The 23,352-nt window shown below is 43.6% G+C and overlaps 1 protein-coding gene and 1 pseudogene across 4 annotated transcripts in view; one reads left to right on the forward strand and one right to left on the reverse strand.

Moving 5' to 3' along the window:
* The window catches only part of Chmp3 (charged multivesicular body protein 3), a 45,553-nt gene extending 41,458 nt beyond the window's left edge, over positions 1 to 4,095 (reverse strand). For 3 of the 4 annotated variants that reach the window (XM_085840541.1, XM_085840539.1, XM_085840538.1), the window contains exon 1: positions 3,934 to 4,095. In XM_085840541.1, coding sequence (XP_085696667.1) covers positions 3,934 to 3,978 — 45 coding nt within the window. In that variant the 5' untranslated portion in view covers positions 3,979 to 4,095. Of the gene's footprint in view, positions 1 to 3,510; positions 3,632 to 3,933 lie in introns of those variants that run through there. The other variant, XM_085840542.1, reaches the window with a different exon arrangement.
* On the forward strand, positions 559 to 1,041 carry LOC147003952 (large ribosomal subunit protein uL23 pseudogene; annotated as a pseudogene).
* Positions 4,096 to 23,352: the final 19,257 nt, after the last annotated feature.

The raw sequence follows: 23,352 nt of genomic DNA on the forward strand, positions 1-23,352 counted from the left end.
TCCATGCCCCCCGCCCCGTGCTATTTTATTGAATAGCAGCAAAAGAAAAAATACATCATAGATACCTGGCTGACATGACCTGGAAGCAGGTGACCAAAGTTACTAGTAACATTCTTAATGAGACAAGCAGCCAAATATCACCGGTGGTACACACGGGTAATATCAGCTCTTAGAAGAATCAACAATTCCAAGCCAGCCTGGGATACATGATGTCTTAGCTTGGTTTCTATTGCTGTGATAAACATCATGACCAAAAGCAAGTTGGGGAAGAAAAGGGTACGTTTCAGCTTGCAGTTGTAGTGCATCAGGAGAAGTCAAGAGACCTAGAGGTGGGAACTGCAAAAGAGACCACTGAGGACCACTCAGGACCACTTGTCCAGGGGTGGCATAGCCCAGGCAGCCAGGCCCTCCCACATCCATCATTACAATACCCCACAGACTTGCCTAAGGCAATTCCCAAATTTCGATTCCCGCCACCCAGATATGTCTAGGTTTGTGTGGAGCTGACAGAAACCATACAGCACACAGAACAAGAACCTCTCTACACTTTTCGCCAAGATGGCGCCAAAAGCGAAGAAGGAAGCTCCTGCCCCTCCCAAAGCCGAAGCCAAAGCCTTGAAAGCTAAGAAGGCGGTGCTGAAAAGCGTCCACAGCCACAAAAAGGCGATCCGAACGTCACCACCTTCCGGGGGCCTAAGACCCTGCGGCTCCGGAGGCAGCCAAAATGTCCTCGGAAGAGTGCACCCAGGAGAAACAAGCTTGACCACTATGCTATCATCATATTCCCACTGACCACTGAGTCAGCCATGAAGAAAATAGAGGACAACAGCACTCTTGTGTTCATTGTGGATGTCAAGGCCAACAAGCATCAGATCAAAAAGGATGTCAAGAAACTCTATGACATTGATGTGGCCAAAGTCAATACCCTAATAAGGCCCGATGAAGAGAAGAAGGCGTATGTTCGCTTGGCTCCTGATTATGATGCCCTAGATGTTGCCAACAAGATTGGGATCATCTAAACTGAGTCCAGATGGCTAATTCTCAATATACACTTTTTTTTTCACCATAAAAAAAAGAACCCCTCTACAAACAAACAAAATGAAACTACTTATCATATGCCTGACATAATATGCTAGAAATAGTCTTACTTTATTAGTTATAATTTTATTATAATTTATTACTTATATTATTAGTAATAATATTAAAGAAATATTAAATTTGTGTTTAGAAGGAATTCAAATCTTTTAGTCTTCCCCACCTTACAAGACTTTTTATACAAATGTTTCAAACTCCCATCCCAACACCTTTGTTTATACAAAGGCCTCCCACTGCTCTCCAGGAATTAGATGGAGCAGTGACACCCGAACCCTTTTTCGTTTCTGGTGTGGCAATTCTTTTCAGGCAAGCTGAGTGAATCAGACTGTGAGGTCAGACCCCAGTCAGTGTGGAAAAGGCACAGTTACCACCTGAGTAAGAATAAAAACCAGGTGCACTTGCTGTCTCTGTGGGTTGACTCTTCTGAGCACACCTTCCTGATCCATAATAGAAGTTTGCCTTGCCCAGACACGGACTGGTAATCTCTTTCATTTCCACCCTGTCTTAGTCAGGGTTTCTATTCCTGCACAAACAACATGACCAAGAAGCAAGTTGGGGAAGAAAGGGTTTATTCAGCTTACACTTCCACACTGCTGTTCATCACCAAAGGAAGTCAGGACTAGAACTCAAAGCAGGTCAGGAAGCAGGAGCTGATGCAGAGGCCATGGTGGGATGTTACTACTTACTGGCTTGCTTCCCCTGGCTTGCTCAGCCTGCTCTCTTATAGAATCAAGACTACCAGCCCAGAGATGGCATCACCCACAAGGGGACCTTCCCCCTTGATCACTAATTGAGAAAATGCCTTGCAGCTGGATCTCGTGGAGGCATTCCCCAACTGAAGTTCCTTTCTCTGTGATAACTCCAGCCTGTGTCAAGTTGACACAAAACTAGCCAGTACACACCCAGAACTATTTTTTAACATGTACATAGTATGAAGTTCACAGCTTCCTTGTGAGACATTCTTTTTTTCGAGACAGGGTTTCTCTGTATAGCCCTGGCTGTCCTAGAACTCACTTTGTAGACCAGGCTGGCCTCAAACTCAGAAATCTGCCTGTCTCTGCCTCCTGCGTGCTGGGATTAAAGGCGTGCGCCACCACGCACCCAGACATTCTCGCTAAATTAGTTTAACTTGGATCTCATCAAGTTTACATCCAACTTCCATTTCACATAAATGACACACTGGAAAAAGCTAAGGGCAAGACACAGACCTTGCAGGATGATGAACAGCCAACTCTAAAGTCTTTACTTTTACAATGTTACTTTTATTTTTAATGAGGGGATTAAATTTTTAAAACGAATGCATGGTAATGTCTCAGAAACTCTACAACACCCAGACTTTCCTGGGAAATCTTTGCTTTCTGAGCCACTGTCCAGTCTGGCCTTGAACTCTTGCTTTCAGGAATGTCCTGAAAACGACCAAGCAGCTGAACAGCACGCCACACTGCATCTCTTAAAACCTTTTCTTATTAAGAACATTCATTCACCTGTTACATTTTGCTCTCTGGTATAATACTGAACATGTGGAACTTAAATGAGGCAAGCATACAATTTCACTTTAGAACATTATGTAGACCATTTTGTAGTATTTGTATACTCTTCTTGAAGGAAGATAAGTAAATCATTACTAGACTGTGGATTTAGCTTTGTCATCCATAAATTGAGATAGTCTAAAGAAAACAGTCTTATGACTATTTAAATTTATGCCTGGTATGTACATTACTCGTTTAACGTTTCCATTATTTTAAATAATAAGTGCCATTGCTAAGAATGTAATGTCAATTTCTCCTCTAGTAAAGTACCTCCCTAAAAAAAAAAAAAAAAAAATAGAACACGCACCGGACAATGGCAGAGTTAATGAGACTGGCTTGACAGCTACACTTCCATAACTGAACTAAAGGTTTAGAAGGACAAGTTTGAGTGCTGTAGAAACAGTGCTTCTCAAAGGTCAAGGCACATTCTAAACACTCGGGATAGTCATAATTTAAATCTGATTTAGTAGGTCTGGAATGGGACCCCCACAAGTGCTATGTGCTGGGAGCTGGTACTGTTGGTGCGACTACTGGTGGTCAGTAATAAGGCTGGGTGTGTAAAGAATGCACCTTCACTACCACTACTAGCTCAAACCTCACATCCTTCAATGGTCAATTACTGCGGTAGCACTCTCCCTACTTGACATGGGAGAAGTCTCGGACAAGTTTTTCGAGATCAGAGAGCCGAGACCTCTAAAAGTAGGACTCAAACTTAGGCGGCTGATACTTGGTTTCTAAAATAACTCAATTTATAGGCAGATCTAAGGATTCAGAGCCGAACTGTTTTCGGTAGCATCCTTATGGATAGGGCCTGAGAGAACTACTGAGCTTCTGGAGTAAACACAAGTTGGGCTTCCCTGCACACAGAGGAGAGCGAGAAACGGACCTGCCTGGCAGGTGCCTGGACTTTTTGGGGGCTCCGACCCGGTTCAACACACACAACCTTCCGGTCTAAGGCAGGTCCTCCGGGTGGTCTGCAGGCCGGCGCGGGGGCGGGGCTTGCGCAGGAGAAAGGTTCCGGGCGGCCCGTACCACCGCGCGCAGGGGAGAGAGTGTTTCCTCGGGGCCCGGCGGCGTGGCGCCTCCAGCGCCTGGGGGCGAGGCCGAGGTGCTCCTAACCAGGCCCTACACACCCGGGTCGGACGCCTAGCGGCCAAGGCGCGCTTCTCCTCACAGCCCAATCCTAAACTCTTCCCTCGGCCCCTCGGCGGAGTGGAAGGCCCCGGAAATAGGGGCCAGCCTGAGAGCGCATCTGGCTGTTCCCACCTCCGCTGCCCGGTGCGGAGCTTCCCCGGTCGCTGGCCCTTACCAGCTCTTTGGGAGGCTTCTCCTGGGTTTTTCCAAAGAGTCCCATGATGAACTGAACTCCTCTTACCCCTTCCGACTTTCCGTTCCCTGCGCCCAGGCAGGTCACGGGCAGCCGCCTGGGCGGGGCTGGGAGGAAGGGAATCAGACGCCCAGAGAAGGGCGCGGCGGCAGCAGGGCTAGTACGCACGCGCGCGGCGCAGGCGCAGAGTAAGGTTGGGTGAGGTTCTACAGTCTGGATGACACCATTGCGCATAAGGGAGCTTAAGTGAACTGTAGAAGTAACTCTTAAGATATTTATTGCCTACACCCAAAACCTGTCAGCTAGCCCAGAAATATATATCTCAACTCTGTCACGCATATTTACAACTACTTCCCAGATATTTGTGGATGGGTTTCTCTTTGGGTCCCGGAGTCACCTCACAGACTGCAAATCTACACACCTACTCGAAAATTTGACTATCGCCTTCTTTCCCCTTCTTAGGGAAAAGATGCTGAAGCTGAAGAAGAAGGGATTGGTTCAACAGATTATAACATTTGTTTCGCTTGTAAGATTAAGGTTAAACAGACCTGCACGAGTCAGCTGAAACTAACTTTTAAAGAAGAGATAACAAAAGACTTGCATTCTGCACACATTAAAGAAATGGATTCATAGACAAGGAACTGTGCAAGGGAACTTGGGTCCCAGGAAGAACAGGAAGCCACTTCTACAGCCTCATCTTACCTTTAAAAAATAAACACGGGGATAGTCTTTAAAAACCCTATTTTCTTTACTGAAACTTTAATGATAAACATAAATATTCTCTAATGGAACAGAGGCAACCTGGGTCCATTGTCTATTCCCTCTGGGAAGGAACCAGTTAGTATATCTTACAGTTAAGTCTGCATATGTTCTGGCTTTCGTATCATAGCTTTCTATAAATTGTAATATGGCCACTGGCTGGGTGGAGAGGAAATCAGACTCCTAATTTTCTTTATTATTTTTAAAATGTTATTGTTGGAGAATTTCATTCATGAATGTGATATGTTGTTCACATCCATTCCTCTGACTCCTCCCTTGGCCTTTACTGATTTTTGTTTCCTAATCTCTTTTAAAACACAAAGGAACTAAACTGGCATACTTATGGCACCTGCCATCCACTTTGCCCATTTTAATTCACACTTTCACCCGGGTGGGCACCAGGTACAAACGTGAAGCATTCTGTGCCTGGCTGTGCTGCATCTTCAGGTGGATGCTGAATTCCTTCTGAGCTTTGGCCTTCCTTGTGTTTTGTCAATGGTCCATTGGTTTATTCTGAACTGGTTGGATACCCTGTTATTTTGTTCTCATGCAGAGGGAGGGTTTGTTTACTTTTGTTTGCTTTCAGAGTATTTGTTTATTTGCTACCAAGTCAGCCCTTTCCTCCTACCACTCCAACAACTAATTCTCCTTGCTTTTAGCAAACTTGCCTCTTTTAATTTAGAAAGTCTATCAGTGCCTGATCATAAAGACACTATAGATAAGAGGTAATTGTTCTCACATTTGTGTACTCTAGCACAACAAAGGGAGTGTCAGAAGAATCTCCCCAGCACAAGCAGTAGCCCCAAAGAAGCCCAAGACAACAAGCCCCAACTCTGTTTAAAAGCTCAGTTGGAAAGACCCACATAGGGGATGACCACATTGTCTTCAGCCCCTCTATGTTCCATTAAATTTACAGGATAAATCTAAGTCACTGTTATAGAGAATGTCTTATGCATTGTATAGATGCATCACATGTCAGTTAAGAAAAAAAACCTATAGCATATAGGAAAGAGTAGGATAGACTGTGGGACATTCTGGAGGCAGAAGGAATTCTGGGATAGAGCCAGGCAGGGGAGATTCACCTGGGAAGATGTGACCAAACTGCCTCATAGTAACTGAGCACAGGTAACCAGCCACATGGCAGAATATGGGTTAAAATAATTGGGTTATTTTAATTTATGATCTACTCAGAAGAGAGCCTAGCAATATGGCCAAGGTATATTTTGAGTCTGAGTATTTCTGGGCACATAGAGCTGGGAGGAAGAACTGGATCTAACTTCTACGCACTGTGGGAAGAAGTGACCTTAGGGTGAGACCCACCTCAGCTGTTATTATAACTGATGCAGAAGTCTCATCCAAAATACAGGCCTGTCCAACTAGCATGAAGGATTATAAGTTTCAGGGAAGAAGGAAACAAAACACTAAAATGAGAAGCAGAAATTCAAAGAAGGAGGAAGTATTTGGTTAAAAGCTGCCGTTTGGTACTCTAGGATGTTTGTGTTTGAGTATTCCGTCAATTTAAATCAATTGTTTTAAAAACTGAGGAATGAGAGAACATGTGGTAGTCTCTCCTGCTTTCACTCTCAGCTAGAAGTTCTAGGCAATAGCACTAAACACAGACAGACTACACTGATTAAAGATTAGGAGCATCCAAGAAACGAAAAGAGATTCATAGCAGAGCTTTGGGAAGCTGTCAAAATTGTAGCGTCAATAAAGGACAAGAAGTTAATGAGAAAAAAATGTATAGATACAGTGTGTCAAACCTCTTAGCCTTTGACTACTTTCACAATTTTCTCATTATTTGATATAATTGAAATGTTTAAGTCTTGTTTCTAAACTGGGAAAAATCTATATTAAATCTTACCTATCTCCCAAATTCTCATTTTTAGCCCATTAAATATTTTATGTTTATTTAGGAGTGCAGCATGTATGTATGTGTTTGTGTGAGTGTGTGTGTGTGTGTTCTGGGTTTCCTTTAGTTGTCTACATAAGTTTTCATCAATGTCAATATTTATAGCTATATGAGTCTATAAGAAAATTATAATAATTTAATTATTTTCCTGCTGTATGATATTATTTCCATTGTTACCTGACTAAATGCTGTTCAAAATGTAGAAAGTGCTGAAATGTTAAGATATGCTTCCTTTTCTTCGAGGGCTTTGACATAGTATCACCATTAGATTCATTTGGAATACAGGTAGCCTGCACATATGCATTATATATACTGTGAACTTCTATAACTAGTACTCGGAATGCCTTCTCCCCCGCCCCACCTCCCCACTCCTTGCTAACAATGAACAGAAACTATTGTGTGTTGGGGGCTGGAGAGATGACTCTGCAGCTCAGAGCACTGGTTGCTCTTCCAGAGGACCCAGGTTTAATTCTCAGCTCCCACATGATGGTTCACAACCATCTGTCATTCCAGGACCAGGGATTCTGATGCCATCTTCTGGACTCCAGAGTACCAAGCAGGCAGGTAGTGCATAGACATAAATACAAGCAAAATACCCACTCATATAAAATTTAAATAAATGAAACCTCAGAGAACATTTTAATGTTGCTAATCTGTGAACATATATATTATTTTCTGATCCTTTACATGGCTAAGTTAGTATATGTTCATTCTACAAAAGGAGGGACTTCACTATTATGTTTTCATGTGAATGAACCACAAGAGTTGTTCATATTCATCCCATCATCTTTTTCTGTCCTCTCTCTCTCTCTCTCTCTCTCTCTCTCTCTCTCTCTCTCTCTCTCTCTGTCTCTGTCTATCTGTCTGTATGTCTGTCTCTCTCTCTCTCTCTCTCTCTCTCTCTCTCTCTCTCTCTCTCTCTCTCTCTCTCTCTCTCTCTCTCTCATGGTTTCCTTTCCACTGAAGAGACTCTGACCAGTTTGAGCATGGCAAACATGGCTCTGTCAGGCGTTGCCCTTCTTGCCCATTCCCTCTGCATAAAAACCGTTAGACATTTGTAAGGCTAGCCACCAAGGTCTATTCCCTCATTTGGCCACTCCCTCCTCCAGAAAGCACACAAGAAACTGACTACTAGATATCAACGTATTGAAGTCCAGCAATCAAATGCCCCCTTTGGCTCACCTAATAAACATGCCCAATTAAAATTAAACACCTCATAAAACACAGGGCTTCTCCTTGTACCTTTATAAGCTGCCATTTTTCTATAAGCTATGTCTGTCTATCTGTGAGAGAGACAGACACAGGGAGATTGTGATACTTGTGTTTCAGAGTCAGGGGTTTTCTTGTTTTGTTTTTGTTTTTAGAGGGGATTGTTCAGTTTGGATTGATTGGTTGTGTTTGTTTAGGATGAGGTTTCTCCAGTTTTATACATTTTCCCTGCAGATGATTTAATATTGCTTTTCTTTACGGCTGAGTAAGACTATATTGAGCATCTATGGCACATTTTCTTTGTCCAGTGGTCTATAGGTGGACATCTACTGACTGGGTAAACTAGCTGTTTGAATGTTGCTACATTAAATATAGTCATACAAACATCTCTATGGTAGGCTGCCTTAGATTGCTCTGCATAAATCTAAAAGTAGTCCCACTGTGGTACTTGTGTGCTTTCTGGATGAAGGCCTTCCCAGTTGGTGTGAGATGGAATCTCTGTGTAGTTCTCATTTACAATATATTGATGTCCAAGGATGTTGACGTTTTTCTCCTATGTGAGAACTCTCTGTTCAGTTCATTTGCCCATTTGTTAGTTGGGTGTGGTTTGTTTTCCCTTGGTTTGGTGTGTGTGTTTAATTTTTTGGATTCCTGGTTTTGTTTGTTGAGTTAGAGTCTCACTGTATAACCCTGACTTGCCTGGAATTCACAGAGGTTGGCCTGCCTCTCCCTTCCTTTACTTGGATTAAATTCTGCTTGAACTACTTTTTTTTTTTTTGAGGTCTTTATATATTCTTGTATAAAAATGTCAAAATGTTATACAAAAACTTTTTCAGTTCATGCAGTTTCATTTCTCAGTTATTGCAACTATTTCCTGGGTGGTTGGAGTCCTTTTCCGAAGGATTTTCTGGATGTTTTGAAGTGTTCTTTCTATATTTTCCTCTAAACGTTTCAAGTCTTCTAATAAGGTCCTTGATCCATTTTGGATTAAATTTTGTGCAAGGCAAGAAATAGGAATCTATTTTTATTCTTCAGCTGTGGGTTTCCAGTTTCTTAGCACTATTTGCTGGTAAGATGTGGTCTGTTAAGAAAGCATACTCTGTGCTCCAGATAACTGTACTTGTGTGTATGAGTCTCTTTCTGGGTCTTCTATTGAAACCCATTGTTCTATATGCCTGTTTTTGTCCCAGTATGGGGCTGCTTTTATTGTTATGCATCTATACTGTGATTTGAAATTCTATGTGAGACATCTCTAGCTTTGCTATTTTTATCCAGAATAGCCTTAACTAATTCTATGTCCATAAGAAGTTGTGTTAATGGGAAGATAAACTGAGAAGTTTCAGGAGGTCCCTGAGACTAACCAGATTCGCTAAAACCCTCCTTACCAGAGAAAGCAGTAAAAGCAACAAAGAAGACTTTCAGACAAGTCAAGTTGTAAAGAAAATTCTCAGACCAGACTAGCTGCCTGGAAGAAGTAGAAACCATTTAAGCAGCCAAGAAGAGGTTTAGACTAACTCGGACATCTGGAAAGGAACTGTCCAACCTGCTGTCACCAATGCTGGTATGGAGTTTGGTAATGCAGCTAGCTGTCTTTGAGTTATTTCTGTTCCTATAAGTAACTCCTCAACCATACTCTTGTAAGTAATTCCAATGAAACTCTGGTTCACCAAGATGGACTTTGGTGGTTGTCTTAGTTAGGGTTTTACTGCTGTGAACAGACACAACGACCAAAGCAACTCTTTTTTTTTTTTTTTTTTATTGATTATATGTAAGTACACTGTAGCTGTCTTCAGACACTCCAGAACAGGGCGCCAGATCTCGTTACGGATGGTTGTGAGCCACCATGTGGTTGCTGGGATTTGAACTCCGGACCTTCGGAAGAGCAGTCGGGTGCTCTTACCCACTGAGCCATCTCACCAGCCCCAAAGCAACTCTTATAAGGACATTTAGTTGGGGCTGGCTTACAGGTTCAAAAGTTCAATCCATTATCATCACAGTGGGAGCATGGCAGCATCTAAGCAAGCATGGTGTAGGAGGAGCCAAGAGTTCTACATCTTCATCTGAGGGCCAATAGGAGAAGACTTACTCCCACATGGTTAGGAGACAGGTCTCATTGCCCATCCCATGACACACTCCCTCCAACAAAACCCATACCTACTCTAACAAGGCCTCAGCTCCTAATAATGCCACTCATTGGGTCAAGCATATTCAAATCACTACAGTGGTATTTGTTCTTTGATCTGTTGTAGGCAGCCTGTCTGAGGTAAGTAGAAGTGTGTGTTTTATCTCCCCAGGAAAAGTTTTGTCACATAACATGAATTTTAGATTGTTTTTTTCCTAGTTCTGTGAACAATATCATTGTAATTTTGATAGGAATTGAATTGATCATTTGAACTAACAGCCATTTTCACAATAATAATTTTGTGGACTCATGAGCATGAAAGTCTTTCCATCCTTGATCTCTCTAAAAAAGACCAGTAACAGCATGAGATACTCCAAGATCAAGTTCTTAACACAAAGCTTTATTTGCCTCAGAGAAACAAACAGCATGGAATAAGCAACAAAGACAGGGAATAAAGGACAAGGGAGAGGGTGAAGGGAACAAGGGGAAGGGGTATTTGTCTCAGAGGACAAAAGACTACCTCTGGATAGAGAGAAGACAGATGTGACACATAGGAAAATGGCAGTGTATAAAGGGAAAACCTTGTGTTAGGATGAATTGCTTTCATTTGATTGGGTGTGTTAATTAGGTGAGCCAAAGGGAGCTTTTGATTGCTGGACTTCAATACTTTGATAGCTGGACCTTGGCATTTAGCCTCAGAATAAGGAAGTGGCCAAATAAGGGAATAGACCTTGGAGGCTAGCTTGAGGAATGTAGTCTGACCATTTTTAGCAAGGAAGAGGAAATGGGGGAAGGGGAAGGTCTGCCAGAGCCATGTTTGCTATGCTCAGACTGGCTAGATCCCTTTCACTGTCCTTTGATTTCCCTTTTCAGGGCTTTAATATTTTGTTGCAGAGGTCTTTCATCTCCTCGGACAGTGTCTTAGTTATTGTTCTCTATTACTGTAATAAGACATCATGACTAAGGCAACTTTTGGAAGGAAGCATTTAATTGGGGGGTTGCTTACAGTTTCAGGTGGTGGGGAGCATGGCAGAACACAGGCAGGCATGGGGCTGGAGTGGTACCTGAGAGCTCACATCTAATCTGCAAGCTATAGGCAGAGAGTGAACTAGATTGGGCCTGTGTGGACTTTGGAAACCTCAGTCTATCCCAGTGACACACCTTCTCTAACAAGTCCACACCTCTTAATCCTTCCCAGACAGTTCCACTAACTGGGGATCAAGTTAGTGGGGATCCCCTATGGAGATGATTCTCATTCAAACCACCACAATCAGGTTTATTTTTAGGTGTTTGTCTTTTATTTTTCTTAAGCTATTGTAATTGAAACTTTCCCCCTAAGTTATTAATTTCTCAGCATGACCACTACTGTTGTAGAGAAGCACTACTGGCTTTTGTGGACGTTAACTTTGTATCCTTTTGCATTTCTGAAAATGTTAACCAGATATAAAGGTTTTCTGGTAGTCGTTAGAGTTTTTAAGTTTAAGATGCTAACATGGGCAGATAGGGATAATCTGACCTTTTTCTTACTTTTGTCCCTCTTGCTGCTTTCTCCCACTTATTGTTCTGCCCAAGTCTTCAAGTACCACATGGAATAAGAACACAGGAAACACTTCCCATGCCGCTGGGCTTAGTGCACTTTCTCTCACCTCTCTCAACAGGTCTCTCATATTTAGCCAGCATTATAGTCCTCATTGCCTCAGGACTTTTATTATGAAGAGACACTAATCTTTGCCCAAGGCATCCACTACATCAATTGAGATGACCATGTAACCTCTAGCCCCAAGTCTATTTGTGTGCTCCATTACACTGACTAATTGGCATAGGTTGAAATTTTCTTATATCCATTGGAATAAAACCAACTTGATGATGGCACATGAACTTTTTAATGTGTTGTTGAATATGTGGCCTGTATAAAAGACACAAACCTGATATTTTAATTACAAGCTGTAAGCCTAGATTGGTCAGGTTCCATGCTGTTCTCACCTATATCCAAACCATATGCCCCTTGTTACTTGTGGTTTGAGTCTCAACGGGGGGCTTTTGCTCCATCAGTCTGTCCTCAGGATGCACTTTTCTTGGCCACATGCTGCTGGTTCAAAATGTCTAACAGAGACCTCCTGCCCTTTCCTCTTCTCTCTCCTCTTTATATCCTCCCTTGAGACCCCTCCCTTGATTCAGAGGTCCCACTGTTGTCTCTCTAGTGCCCAATCACAGGCTCTAGCCCCTCGTTAACCAATAGCTTTAAACTGGGAAGTAAAATTGACACCACAAAGGTGTGAGTGAGGAGGCCCTCTTCTGGATGAAACCAGATCTTGGGGTTCAGAATTTAGCATTTGTATATGTGGCAATGGACCAAACTCTGGCAGTGTGCAATATCTTCTGGGGAAATATTGCATCTGCATTCATCATGGAAGCTGGACTATAGTGTGTTGTGTTGTGTTGTGTTGTGTTTGTTACCAGTGTAGAAGAATTCAGTGATAATCATTCTCTTTCTAGTTTATGAAGTAGGAAGGAGCATGACTGTTAATTCTTCTTTAAAGGCCAAATAGAATACAGCACTAAATCCATCTGGTCTCGGGCTTGTCTTGGTTGAGGAATTCTTTTTTTTTTTTTCAATAATTTATTCACTTTACATCCTGAACAAAGCCCTCTCCTCCCAGTCCCACCCTTACAAATCATTATCACCACTAGCTCCTCCCTTTTTCAGAGAAGGGGAAGCCCCTCTTGGGTACCACCCTGCCCTGGGATATCTAGTTGCAGAAGGACTAAACACATCCTCTCCTACTGAGACCAGTCTGTTTAGGGGAAGGGATCCAAAGGCAGGCAGGAGTCAGAGACAGCTCCTGCTCCAATTGTTAGGGGATCCACCTGAAGTCCAAGCTTTACATCCTGCAGAGGACCTAGAACCAGCCTGTGCATGCTCTCCTGTTGGTGGTTCAGTCTCTGCAGGTCTTCCTGTGATGTCCTTGACCCGTCCAGCTTGATCAATTCTATCCTCCATTCGTCCACAAGACTCTGCGAGCTCTGCCTGATATTTGGCTGTGGGTTTCTGCATCTCTTTTTATCTACTGAAGGATGAGGCCTTTCGGGAGACAGTCATGCTGGGCTCCAGTCTGCAAGCAGAGCAGAGCATTATTAACAGTGTCAGGGACTGGCTCTCTCACCGGATGGGTCTTAAGGCAGTCATTGGTTGGCAGTTCCCTCAATCTTGGCTCCATCTTTATCCCTGAACATTTTGGGTTGGAGGTTTTGTGGGTGGGTTGATGTCCCCCACTCCCACTAGAAGTCCCACTTGGCTACAGGAGGTGGCCACTTCAGTCTCCATATCCCCTGCTGGTAGGAATCTCAGTCAGCTAGGGTCACTTCCATAGACTCTCCCAAGTCCTCTCCAATCCCAGGGCTCCAGCTAGTCCCAGAGATGGCCCTCTCACCGATTTCCATTCTCACTCCCAATCCTCTCCTGAACCTCCTCCCCATACCTGGTCCCCATCCCCATTCCCCTCTTCACCCCCTTTCCCATCTAGTTCCCTCTCTCCATCCACCTCTGATGACTGTTTTGCTTCCCCTTCTGAGTGAGACTCACATATCCTCCCTTCTTACCCAGTCTCTTTGGGTCTGTGAATTGTAGCATGATTACCCTGCATTTTATAGCTAATGTCCACTTATGAGTACATACCATACTTGCTTTTCTGAGTCTGGGTTACTTCACTGAGGATGATATTCTTAAGTTCCACCCACTTGCCCTTTTAAAGACAAAGAAAACAGAAAAACTACATCTTGGTTGGCAGTTGCAGGGGAAGCAAAAGAGCAGTTTAACAAGAGCCAAGAACACGGATTCCCTGGCACATGTCAACCCTGAATCCCTTGGGCATGGTTGGGTGTTTCCTGTGGGATTTTTTCAAGGCAGGGGACAAAAACTAAAGATGGCTTCAGCTGAGACAAGATGGAGAAACCTTTGCCATGTTATACTGTCTACATTTGATGTCTGTTTGACACAGGTGGAGTCATCTGAGAAGAAGGAATCTTAATTGAGGAAATGCCTCCACGGGATTGGCATGTAGACAAATATATATGGCAATTTTCTTGGCTAATGATTGGTGTGAGAGTGCCCAGCCCACTGTGGGCAGTGCCACCCCTGGGCAAATTTAACAACCCTGGAGGAACAAGCCAGTAATGGTACTCCTCCGTGGCTTCTGCATCAGTTCCTACCTCCAGGTTCCTGCCTTGAGTTCCTGCCCTCGCTTCCCTGGATGGTAAGCATTATTATCTGAAAGTGTAAAGTGAAATAAACCCTTTCTCCTTACGTTGTTTTTGGTCTTGGTTTTAACACAGCAATAAAAACCCTAACTAAGCTATCCTAGAAGGTCTTTATTTCCCTATGCATTTAAAAAGACAACTTTGCTAAAGACAATAATTTGTGTTGGCAGTTATTTTATGAGCTTGAAGTGCATCATTCCATACTGCTTCCCTGGCATTGAGAGTTTCTCCAGAAGGATCTGGCATTATTCTAGTGACTTTACCACTGTGAGTTGGTGTTTTCACCACCACCCACTGCAGACTTTAATATTGCTTCTCTGTTCTTTTTTTTTCCTTAAAGATTTATTTTATTTATACGAGTGCATTGGAGCTGTCTTCAGACACACCAGAAGAAGGCATCAGATCCCATTACAGATGGTTGTGAGCCACCATGTGGTTGCTGGGACCTGAACTCAGGACCTCTAAAAGAGCAGTCAGTGCTTTTAACTTCTGAGCCATCTCTCCAGCCCACTTCTCTGTTCTCATCCCTGGCATTTTTATCTCATATTTTGTTTTATATGGTTACTGGGCATTATATCCTAGAGCTTCACACCTCAAAAGAGGCTATCTATCAGTGAGCTGCTTCCCCAAGTCTATTTTATTTTAAGACAGTGTCAATCTGTAGGCCAAGATGACCTTGAATTTGAAATCGTCTCCTGAGTTGCTGGGATTATGGGCCAGGACCACCAGACCATGCATATTCTCTCTCTCTCTCTCTCCCTCTCTCTCTCCCTCTCAATCTCTCTCTCTTGTGTGTGTGTGTGTGTGTGTGTGTGTGTGTGTGTGTGTGTGTGTGTTGAGTCAGGGCCTCTCTATGCAATTCTGACTGTCCTGGAGTTCACTATGTAGACAAGGCTGACCTGGAACTTACAGAGCTCTGTCTGCCTCTCCCTGCACTCACTGCCTTGTGTGGCTCTCTCCCCCTCAGTCACTCTAACCGTGTCTCCAGACTTCCACCTTACAATTGTCCCTTGTTTTCAGGTCTTCAACACTAGGATCCCTCTGAAGAAGGAAACGGAGGGTAAGAAAGTGTATGTCTGACTTACCACACAGGAGAACTCACTATCACAAGTCCCCCACTGGATTGAAGAAACCAACAGCACTTGCCCTGTAGCTTAGACTGCCAATCAGTATAAGCACCGTGGGCTGACTGCACGCTGGGAGCTCCCTGCTAGTCTGTTGTCACCAGGGCTGCCTGGCCCACCTTTTGGCTATAGCTCCAGTTTCTCTTTGCCTGTAGAAGCTGAGGCTGAATCCACCACTGGATCCAGATGTTTTCCCTATGTTTGCAGCAGTCTTTCTGTTTCTATGTGCTTTTCCTTTCCTTGATAGCCAATGTTCTTATTTTCTTTTTGGAATAATTTGTTCTTTCTCACCTGGATTCTCACTCACAGAATCACTTGGGTGTAGGTTCTAATCTGCTATCTCACCCTAGAAGTCTATAAATACTATTTACAATTTTAATTTTCCCTGTCTACTAGGCTTTTTGCTTATGTGTTGGCCACTTAAATTTCTTTAATAAATTGCCTCTTCATATCCATCCCCATTTTCTGTTGAATTCCTCATTACCTTCTTTCCCACTTTGTATTTTTAATGAGAAGGATGTGGATTTTAAAAATTAGCCCCACAGGGTTGGAGAGATGGTTCAGTAGTTAAGAGCACTGGCGGCTCTTCCAAAGAACCTGGGTTCTATTTCCGACACCCAGATGATGGCTCATAGCCATTTGTAACTCCAGTTCCAGTCCTATGCCCTCTTCTGGCCTCCATGGGCATCAGAAATGCATGTGGTGCACAGACATGCATGCAAACAAAACACCCATATACATGAAATAAAAACAAGTCAATCCTTAAGTAAAACAAAATCTGAGGAAATGTTTCATTTTTTTCCATTCCATACTTATTTATTTTGTGTGTATGTTTAGGCATGTACATGCCACAGTACATGTGTGGAAGTCAGAGGACAACTAGCAAGAGTTGGTTCTCTTCTTTCTTCATGTGAGACCTGGTGGTTGAATCAGGTCACAAGGCTTGGAGGCAAGTGCCTTTACCTGCTGAGCCATCTCACCAGCCCATAAACTCTTCTTCTTTTGAGACAGCATCTCACTAGGTAGCCCTGGCTGACCTGAAACTTACAAACAAAACAGATCAGACTGGCCTCCAACTCACAGAGTTCTGCCTGCCTTCTCCTCCCTAGTGTTTGGATTAAAGGCGAGTACCACCACAACCGTTTAAAAAACAAACAAAAAAAAATCATTGCCCCTTACTTCAGTTTTTTCAAGAATAAGCTATTTTCCTACAAACAAACAAACAAACAAAACAAAAATCCATAAACCAATGATGTTTCAAGCAGGATAATATTGGATTGCCAAGTAGTCAACAAAACAAATGAAATCTTATGTACCAGGTGTGTTTTATAAAAAGAGAGAGAGAGAATGAATATGTTTGGTGGATGTATGTCAGGTGTGATGGAAGGGGGTGCCTCTGTGAGCCCATGCTGAGGCATCCCTTCCCCCTGAGGGACCAGTCATACAATAATGACTGTATAGAATAGAGTTTATTCATGGCCTGGGGAAGGGAGTTAAGGGAGTAGAAACAGAAAAGGGAGAGAGGGGGGACCAGCAGCCCCTTTTATAGTGAGTCAGGCACACCTGGCTGTTGTGAGGCGGAGCCTTAGACAAATGCCAATATCAGGTATTTTTATGGGCTTCAGGAAAAACAATACTAACCCCTCTAGAACTCTTATGTAAGCCAGTCAGGAAAAGTATTTAGCAGCCACAGTAAACAAAATGTACAAAATTCTAGACTTTTTTATTTAACAATCAGAATGGTAAGAACTTGAAAATTGGGGCCAGCAAGATAGTTCAGTGGGCACTTGCTGCCAGGTCTGATAACCTGAGTTCAATCCCCATGATCCACATGCCAGGAAAGACCCCTGCCAGTTGTCCTCTGCCCTCCACACCCACAAGATAATGTTGTGTGTGTGTGTGTGTGTGTGTGTGAGAGAGAGAGAGAGAGAGAGAGAGAGAGAGAGAGAGAGCGCACATATGCTAAATATAGAGAACAAAATAAATCAGTGCCTGTTCCTGGGTGGTTGACATACAAGCCGAGACCTCCTGCCTAAGCTAGCAGAGTGGTAGAGTATCCCAGCAAAAGAAACAGCCTTGCACATTTCTGACATTTCAAGTCCTAAAGCCACATTTCTGTTGGTCATCAAATCAAGAACAGAGAGTGTAGAAGAGGGCTGAATTTAGACCTTGGCTCTCGGTGAGATATCGAGACCGAGAGACTAATGGAGCCATGAGCATATCAGCGGCTGCTCCTTGGCAACTGGGAGGAGACCATGAAGCTTCCTCCCTGGGGTATGGGGTTCACAGTAACACGCACTCTCTGCTCCTGCCCTGATATTGTCTCCATTCTTAGCTATGGCTGTGGCTGTGGTTTGTCTCTTTGTCCCTCTTACAAGAACTTCAGGGGGTATGCCAGGTGTCCTTCCTACTAAGACTCACATCTGAGTGGGTGGGAAGAACTAAGTGAGCAGACATTGGAGCTCTTTCCTCCAGCCAAGCACAGCACGTGTTTAACGGGATCGCACTCCCCTGCCATATGTCCACACAGACATTTAGTCACACACAATTTCAAAGCCTTTATATGCACTTTCCTCTTGATCCCTGAAAATATCACAAATTATTTCTGACTTCAGTGATCCTTCAAGGCCTATGCTTTTAATCCTTCTCCGAATTAACATGAACATGGAGACAATGCAAAGTAAAAAAAGAGTCATTTTCCTTCACTTCTCAGTTTGGCTTTGCACACTTTATTAGAATCTTCATCCTAGGAGCCTCTTGGCCACAGTCTTCCTGTTCATGAGGCAGGCTGCTAAATGAAATGCTTTGGACAAGAAAACGACAGTCCAACTGCTAGTAGGAATTTTTGTGTAATAAAAAAACCAAAATATACCTTGCAGATGGATTTCATTCTAATGTATGTTGAGAATAAGCCAATCTTAGGATGTAGAATATTCTTAGATGATATACAATAATTTTGAAATACATTATCTTTGTTTCTTAAATTTTTTACATTTATCTATTTGTGTGTGCTGTGCTGTGTCACACATGTAGAACTCAGAGGATAGCTGTCAGGAGTCAGATTTTTTTCTTCCAGCATGTAGATTCTGGGGATGAACCAGTCTTGGCAGCAAGCATCCTTATCCACTGAGCTCCAAATATTTCTGAGGAGTCTTCAGGTCTAAAGGGGTTCTTATCCATAGCTTGTGTCTCAAGAGAAAGCAGAACAGACCTGGCGCTATCTCCTGAGCATCTTCAACCACCCACCACTAATCTGATAAGACCTTTAAAAAACTATCTTAATGTACTTTTAATTAGCATTTCAATGCGGCATTTTCAAACTGGGTCTGTTTTGGTTGTCTCTCTTCTCCTCCATCCCTTGGACCGTTACCCCACAGGCCTTCTTTCCTCATTTCACTTGGCTTCTTTGCCCCCTGTTGTCCCTTCCTATGGTCTCCTACCTAGTTTCTTAGTCCACACCAACTTTTATACACTTCTGTTTACATACACATAAACATGAAAAGTTAGAATCTGCACATGAGATAGAACAGGGCTCTATCTCAGGGCTTCTATGTGTAGCTTTGGCTGTCCTGGAACTTGCTCTGTAGATCAGTCTGGCCTCCAACTCACAGAGATCTTCCTCCTTCTTCCTCCAAGTGCTGGGATTAAAAAGTTTCGTGTTTTAAACTAAAGTCCTTAAACAATTTTGAATGGCTTTTGTGCAGGGTGAGAGATGTGGATCTAATTCTGTTCTGCAGGTAGATATCTGATTTGGCCACTCTATGTTGAATAATCTGTGTTTGTGTTTGGTATATGGTTTTGACACCTTTCTTAAAATTTAGATGGCCTTAGCTATGTGGGCTTATTTCTTGGTCCACTATTTTTCTATTGGCCTACATGTCTGTTTTTTGTGCTAGTGCTGACTTCGTCAGGGTTACAATTGCTGTGATAAAACACCCTGAGCAACACAAGTTGAGGAGGAAAAGGTTTATTTGGCTTGCACTTCCATTATCATTGTTCATCATCAAAGGAAATCAGGACAGGATCTAAAATGTGGCAGGAACCTGTAGGCAGAAGCTGGTTGAAATGCTCCACAGGGCTTGCTCAGACTGCTTTCTTATAGAACCTAGGACCACCAGCCCCCCAAAACAACACCACCCACAATAGGCTGGGCCCTCCCCATCAATCACTGATTAGGAAAATGCCCTGCAGGCTTGCTTACAGCCTGGTCTTTATGGAGACATTTTTTTTCCAACTTTTAATTGATTCTTTGTGAGTTTCACATCATGTACCCCAGTGTCACTCATCTTCCCATTCCCATGCATCCGCCCCCAAATAAAACACAAACAACAAAAACAAAAAACAACCAAAGCATAGAAAACATCTCATCATGAAAGCTGTAGGGTGTCACAGTGTGTCCCACAGTACACCCCTCTGTCCACACATCTTCATTTGCAAATGTCCATTACAAATAGTCATGGGTCTGGTTTGAGATCTCTGGCTTCTGCGACACCATCAACAATGGATCTTCATTGGGACTTCTTCCAGTTATCCTGTTGTTACTCTGTGTCAGGGAGATACTGCAGTTTTGGGTTGGCAGGATTGGCCCTTTCACATACCCTGGATCTGGGCCTGAGTGGCAGCTGAGCTGGTCAGACCTCCAGCTCTCCCTTATCCACACCACCGGGGGGTAGGAGGCTCTCCAGCACTGCTCCAGCTAGGCCACCCAATGCCACATTATCAGGAGGCAGGGCCAGCTCTTCACTCTGCCTTACCCGCACCCTGCCTCCAGAGCCAGCTCCACTGTGCTGCCCAGTCAAGGCATAAGGCCCACTCCCCTAAGTGTTTCAGCCAGCCAGAGGCTGAGCCAGCTCTCCAGTTCTCATACCTGCAGGGTGGCTTCCTTCAGGGGCCAACTCCACTGTGTTGCTCAGGCGAAGTGCAGGGACTGTTCTCTGGTGTAAAGCAGGGATAGCTCCTCTGCTCTCATGACTGTGGAGTCAGCTCTCCCGACTACCACAGGTGGTGAGGCACGAGGTGGGAGACGACATCACGCTGCACTCATACAACCTCACAGAAGATGGGTGGTGCGGCCAGCTCTTCCTTGCTCTCGGCGTGGGGACTGGCTCACCCATGTCCTCTCCACCAGGGCCAGCTCCACTGCGCTGCCCAGGTGAGGTGCAGGGCCTGCTCTCCAAAGTGCTGCAGCCTGTGAGGGGCAGGGGCAGCTCTCCTGCTCTTGTGACCCCGGAGTCAGCTCTCCCAAAGGCCTCAGGGGATAAAGGGTGAAGGAGCAGAGGGCTTCCCCCCCCCCCCCCCGTGCCCAGGCCACCGCACTGCAGATGAGTTACAGGGCCAGCTCTCCTGTGCTCACACCCTCAGTGCTGGCTCAGCTATGCCCCTGCCACTAGAACCAGGTGACTGGCAGGGCCTCCTCTCCCACTCTCACAACCCCTGGGGTCACTGCCTGCTGCGGGTGGCAAAGGGTGAGGGCATCACCTCTGTGCCTGTGCCTCCTCACTGCATCAGAGTGGTGGAGCTCTCACCCTCCGGGCCAGCTGGCTTGAGGCATCTCCACTACCTCGGCCATCTGGCTATCCAGGAGAGGTGCAGGACAGTGCTGCAGGCATCGAGAAGCAGGGCCCGTTCTCCCAAACGCTTCAGCTGGCAAGGGGCAGTACCAGCTCTCCAGCTCTCCTGATCCCGGGGCCAGCTGGCCCAACTGCCAGGGGTAGGGGTTTGGATGGAGGCATTTTCTTATGGTTCCCTCCTCTCAGAGGACTTGCTTGTGTCAAGTTGACATGAGACTATCCAGCACAACTGTCATGGTGTCCTTGTCACTATACCTCTTTTGTATAGTTTGAGGTTAAATACTATATTGTCTCCAATAGTATTCTTTCTGCTTAGGATTTACTTGACTATAAATAGACTTTTGTGTTTCCATATGAATTCTTGATTGTATTTTATAGTTTTGTGAAGAGTTTAATTGGAATTTTTGATGAATTTCATTAACTTTGTATATGTCTTTTGGTAAATATCCATTTTCTAAATATTAATTCTGCCAATCTGAGAGGAGAGAAATTCTATCATCTTGTACCTTCTTTAATTTTTTTCAGTGATAATAATAAGCCTTTCTTATGGCTTGCTGTTATTGTTTCTATAAAACTCATGTTGGTGTTTAGTTCCTATTGTGAAGTATTAAGACGTACTTTGGGAGATTATTAGGTTTGTGTAAGGTCCTTAGTAAGGCAGTCTCATGATTGAATATGGCTACTGTGAGAATTTCTTCCTTCAGAGACAGAAATATAGTCTGTCTTTTTTTCTAGTGTATGTTTCTCCCTCCTTTTTCAAATATTAAGTGGCCATAGGTTTGTTGTGTTATTGCTGGGGTCTCTCTCCTATCCCATTGGTCTTCCTGGTTTTATGACAGTACTGGGCCATCTTCTGTTCTATGATTTGAGGATTGGCATTGTAATACTTCCAGCAGTGATCTTACTACTTTGGATTCTTTTTGATATTTGTCTTCTTTGGAGTTTACATATGCTTTCTTGTACTGTTTTCCTAAATCTGTGAAATACACTATCAGAATTTTGATAGCTATTGCATTAAATCTGTGAATTAATTTGGTACCTAGTTTCACAGTATTAATTCTGTTGGTCTAGGATCACAAAAAGGTCTTTCTATCATCTAGTATCTTCTATGAGTTCCTTCTTCAATGTCTTGATGTTTTCATTGTAGAGATCTTTCTCTTCTTTGGTTAGATATATATTCCTAAATAGTTAATTTTTTGCAGTTGTTCTGAACAGTATTTTTTACTATTTTTTGTGAGGGTGCACAGTGATAATCTTAAAAATAACAAGAGAGAAAAGATGGTTACATACATAGGACAACACTCAGAAGGACAGCAACCTGGATACAGAGAAGAAGAAAAGGATGCCTTCAAAGCACTGTGGAAAAACCAGAAGGATGGCTGTCTCATTGTCATACACCCTGCCAAATGGCCATCTGTGCTACTGCAGTGACAGCCACCGTGACTGCTGTTCTGAGTAACCCTGGCCAGTTTCTTCCCTGTCATTGTGTGTTATAAGCACATAAAAGCTGGCAGAGTAATCTGTGCAGGTTTAGCAAGGCTCCCTGGGGCTAGAGTGCACATGCATTTTGGCAGTCATTTGAGAAAAACCAGCCAGGTACATTCCAGCTAGAGGGAAGTTATATTTCTCAAGGCCATGCTAAACTCTCTTCTAACCAAATGTCAGGGATGTCTCTGCTCTGGTTGCTACCAGGACTATGCCTCTGATAGGCCAGTAAATGGCTGTCAGTGAAATCCATGACACGGATGCTTTTCTTCAGTTTCTTAACACCCAGGGCTGGTTCTGACACACTGGAATTGAGTAATTCAGGAAAACCCTCTCCAAATGAATGATGAGGAAAATAAAGATAGGTTGGAGAGAGAAAACCTAACAAGACACTAAAAGAATCCTATAAACTACACACCAATACTAACATAAATCTTACTATTTAAAAAATAGTAAGAATGATCGAAGAAGAAGAAGGAGAAGAAGAAGAAGGAGGAAGAGAAGGAGGAGGAAGAGGAGGAGGAGGAGGAGAAGGAAAAGGAGAAGCTCCATACTTATGACCTTCATTAGCTCTCATTATCCCACTAGAAACCTGTTCTCCAAATACAGTTATATTATCATCAGCATCTGAACTTTTGGAGATAAAACTCAGTCTATATAATCTCCACCATGACATATATTTGATAAAGTATACAATACCTACTTGATGATCTGTCTTATCTTTTACACAGCAAATAGGAAGTTATCACATGTGAAACACATCACATTATACAACCACGTTTCAATAGGGTTAGCAATCAGCAACTAAGGAGAGTGGTGTACAGCTAATCTGAAGATTAGAAATTCCAGGTTAGCCTCTGCTACAGAGTGGCTTAGAGACCAGCCTAGAAAGAGGGGGAGCGAGGGGGAGAGAGAGAGGGAGGAGGGGGAAAGGAAGAGAGAGAAGAGGGGAAGAGGGGGAGG

The sequence above is a fragment of the Mus caroli genome, unplaced genomic scaffold, assembly GCF_978045245.1.
Source record: "Mus caroli unplaced genomic scaffold, Mus_caroli_1 scaffold_7, whole genome shotgun sequence".
Classification (NCBI taxonomy): domain Eukaryota; kingdom Metazoa; phylum Chordata; class Mammalia; order Rodentia; family Muridae; genus Mus; species Mus caroli.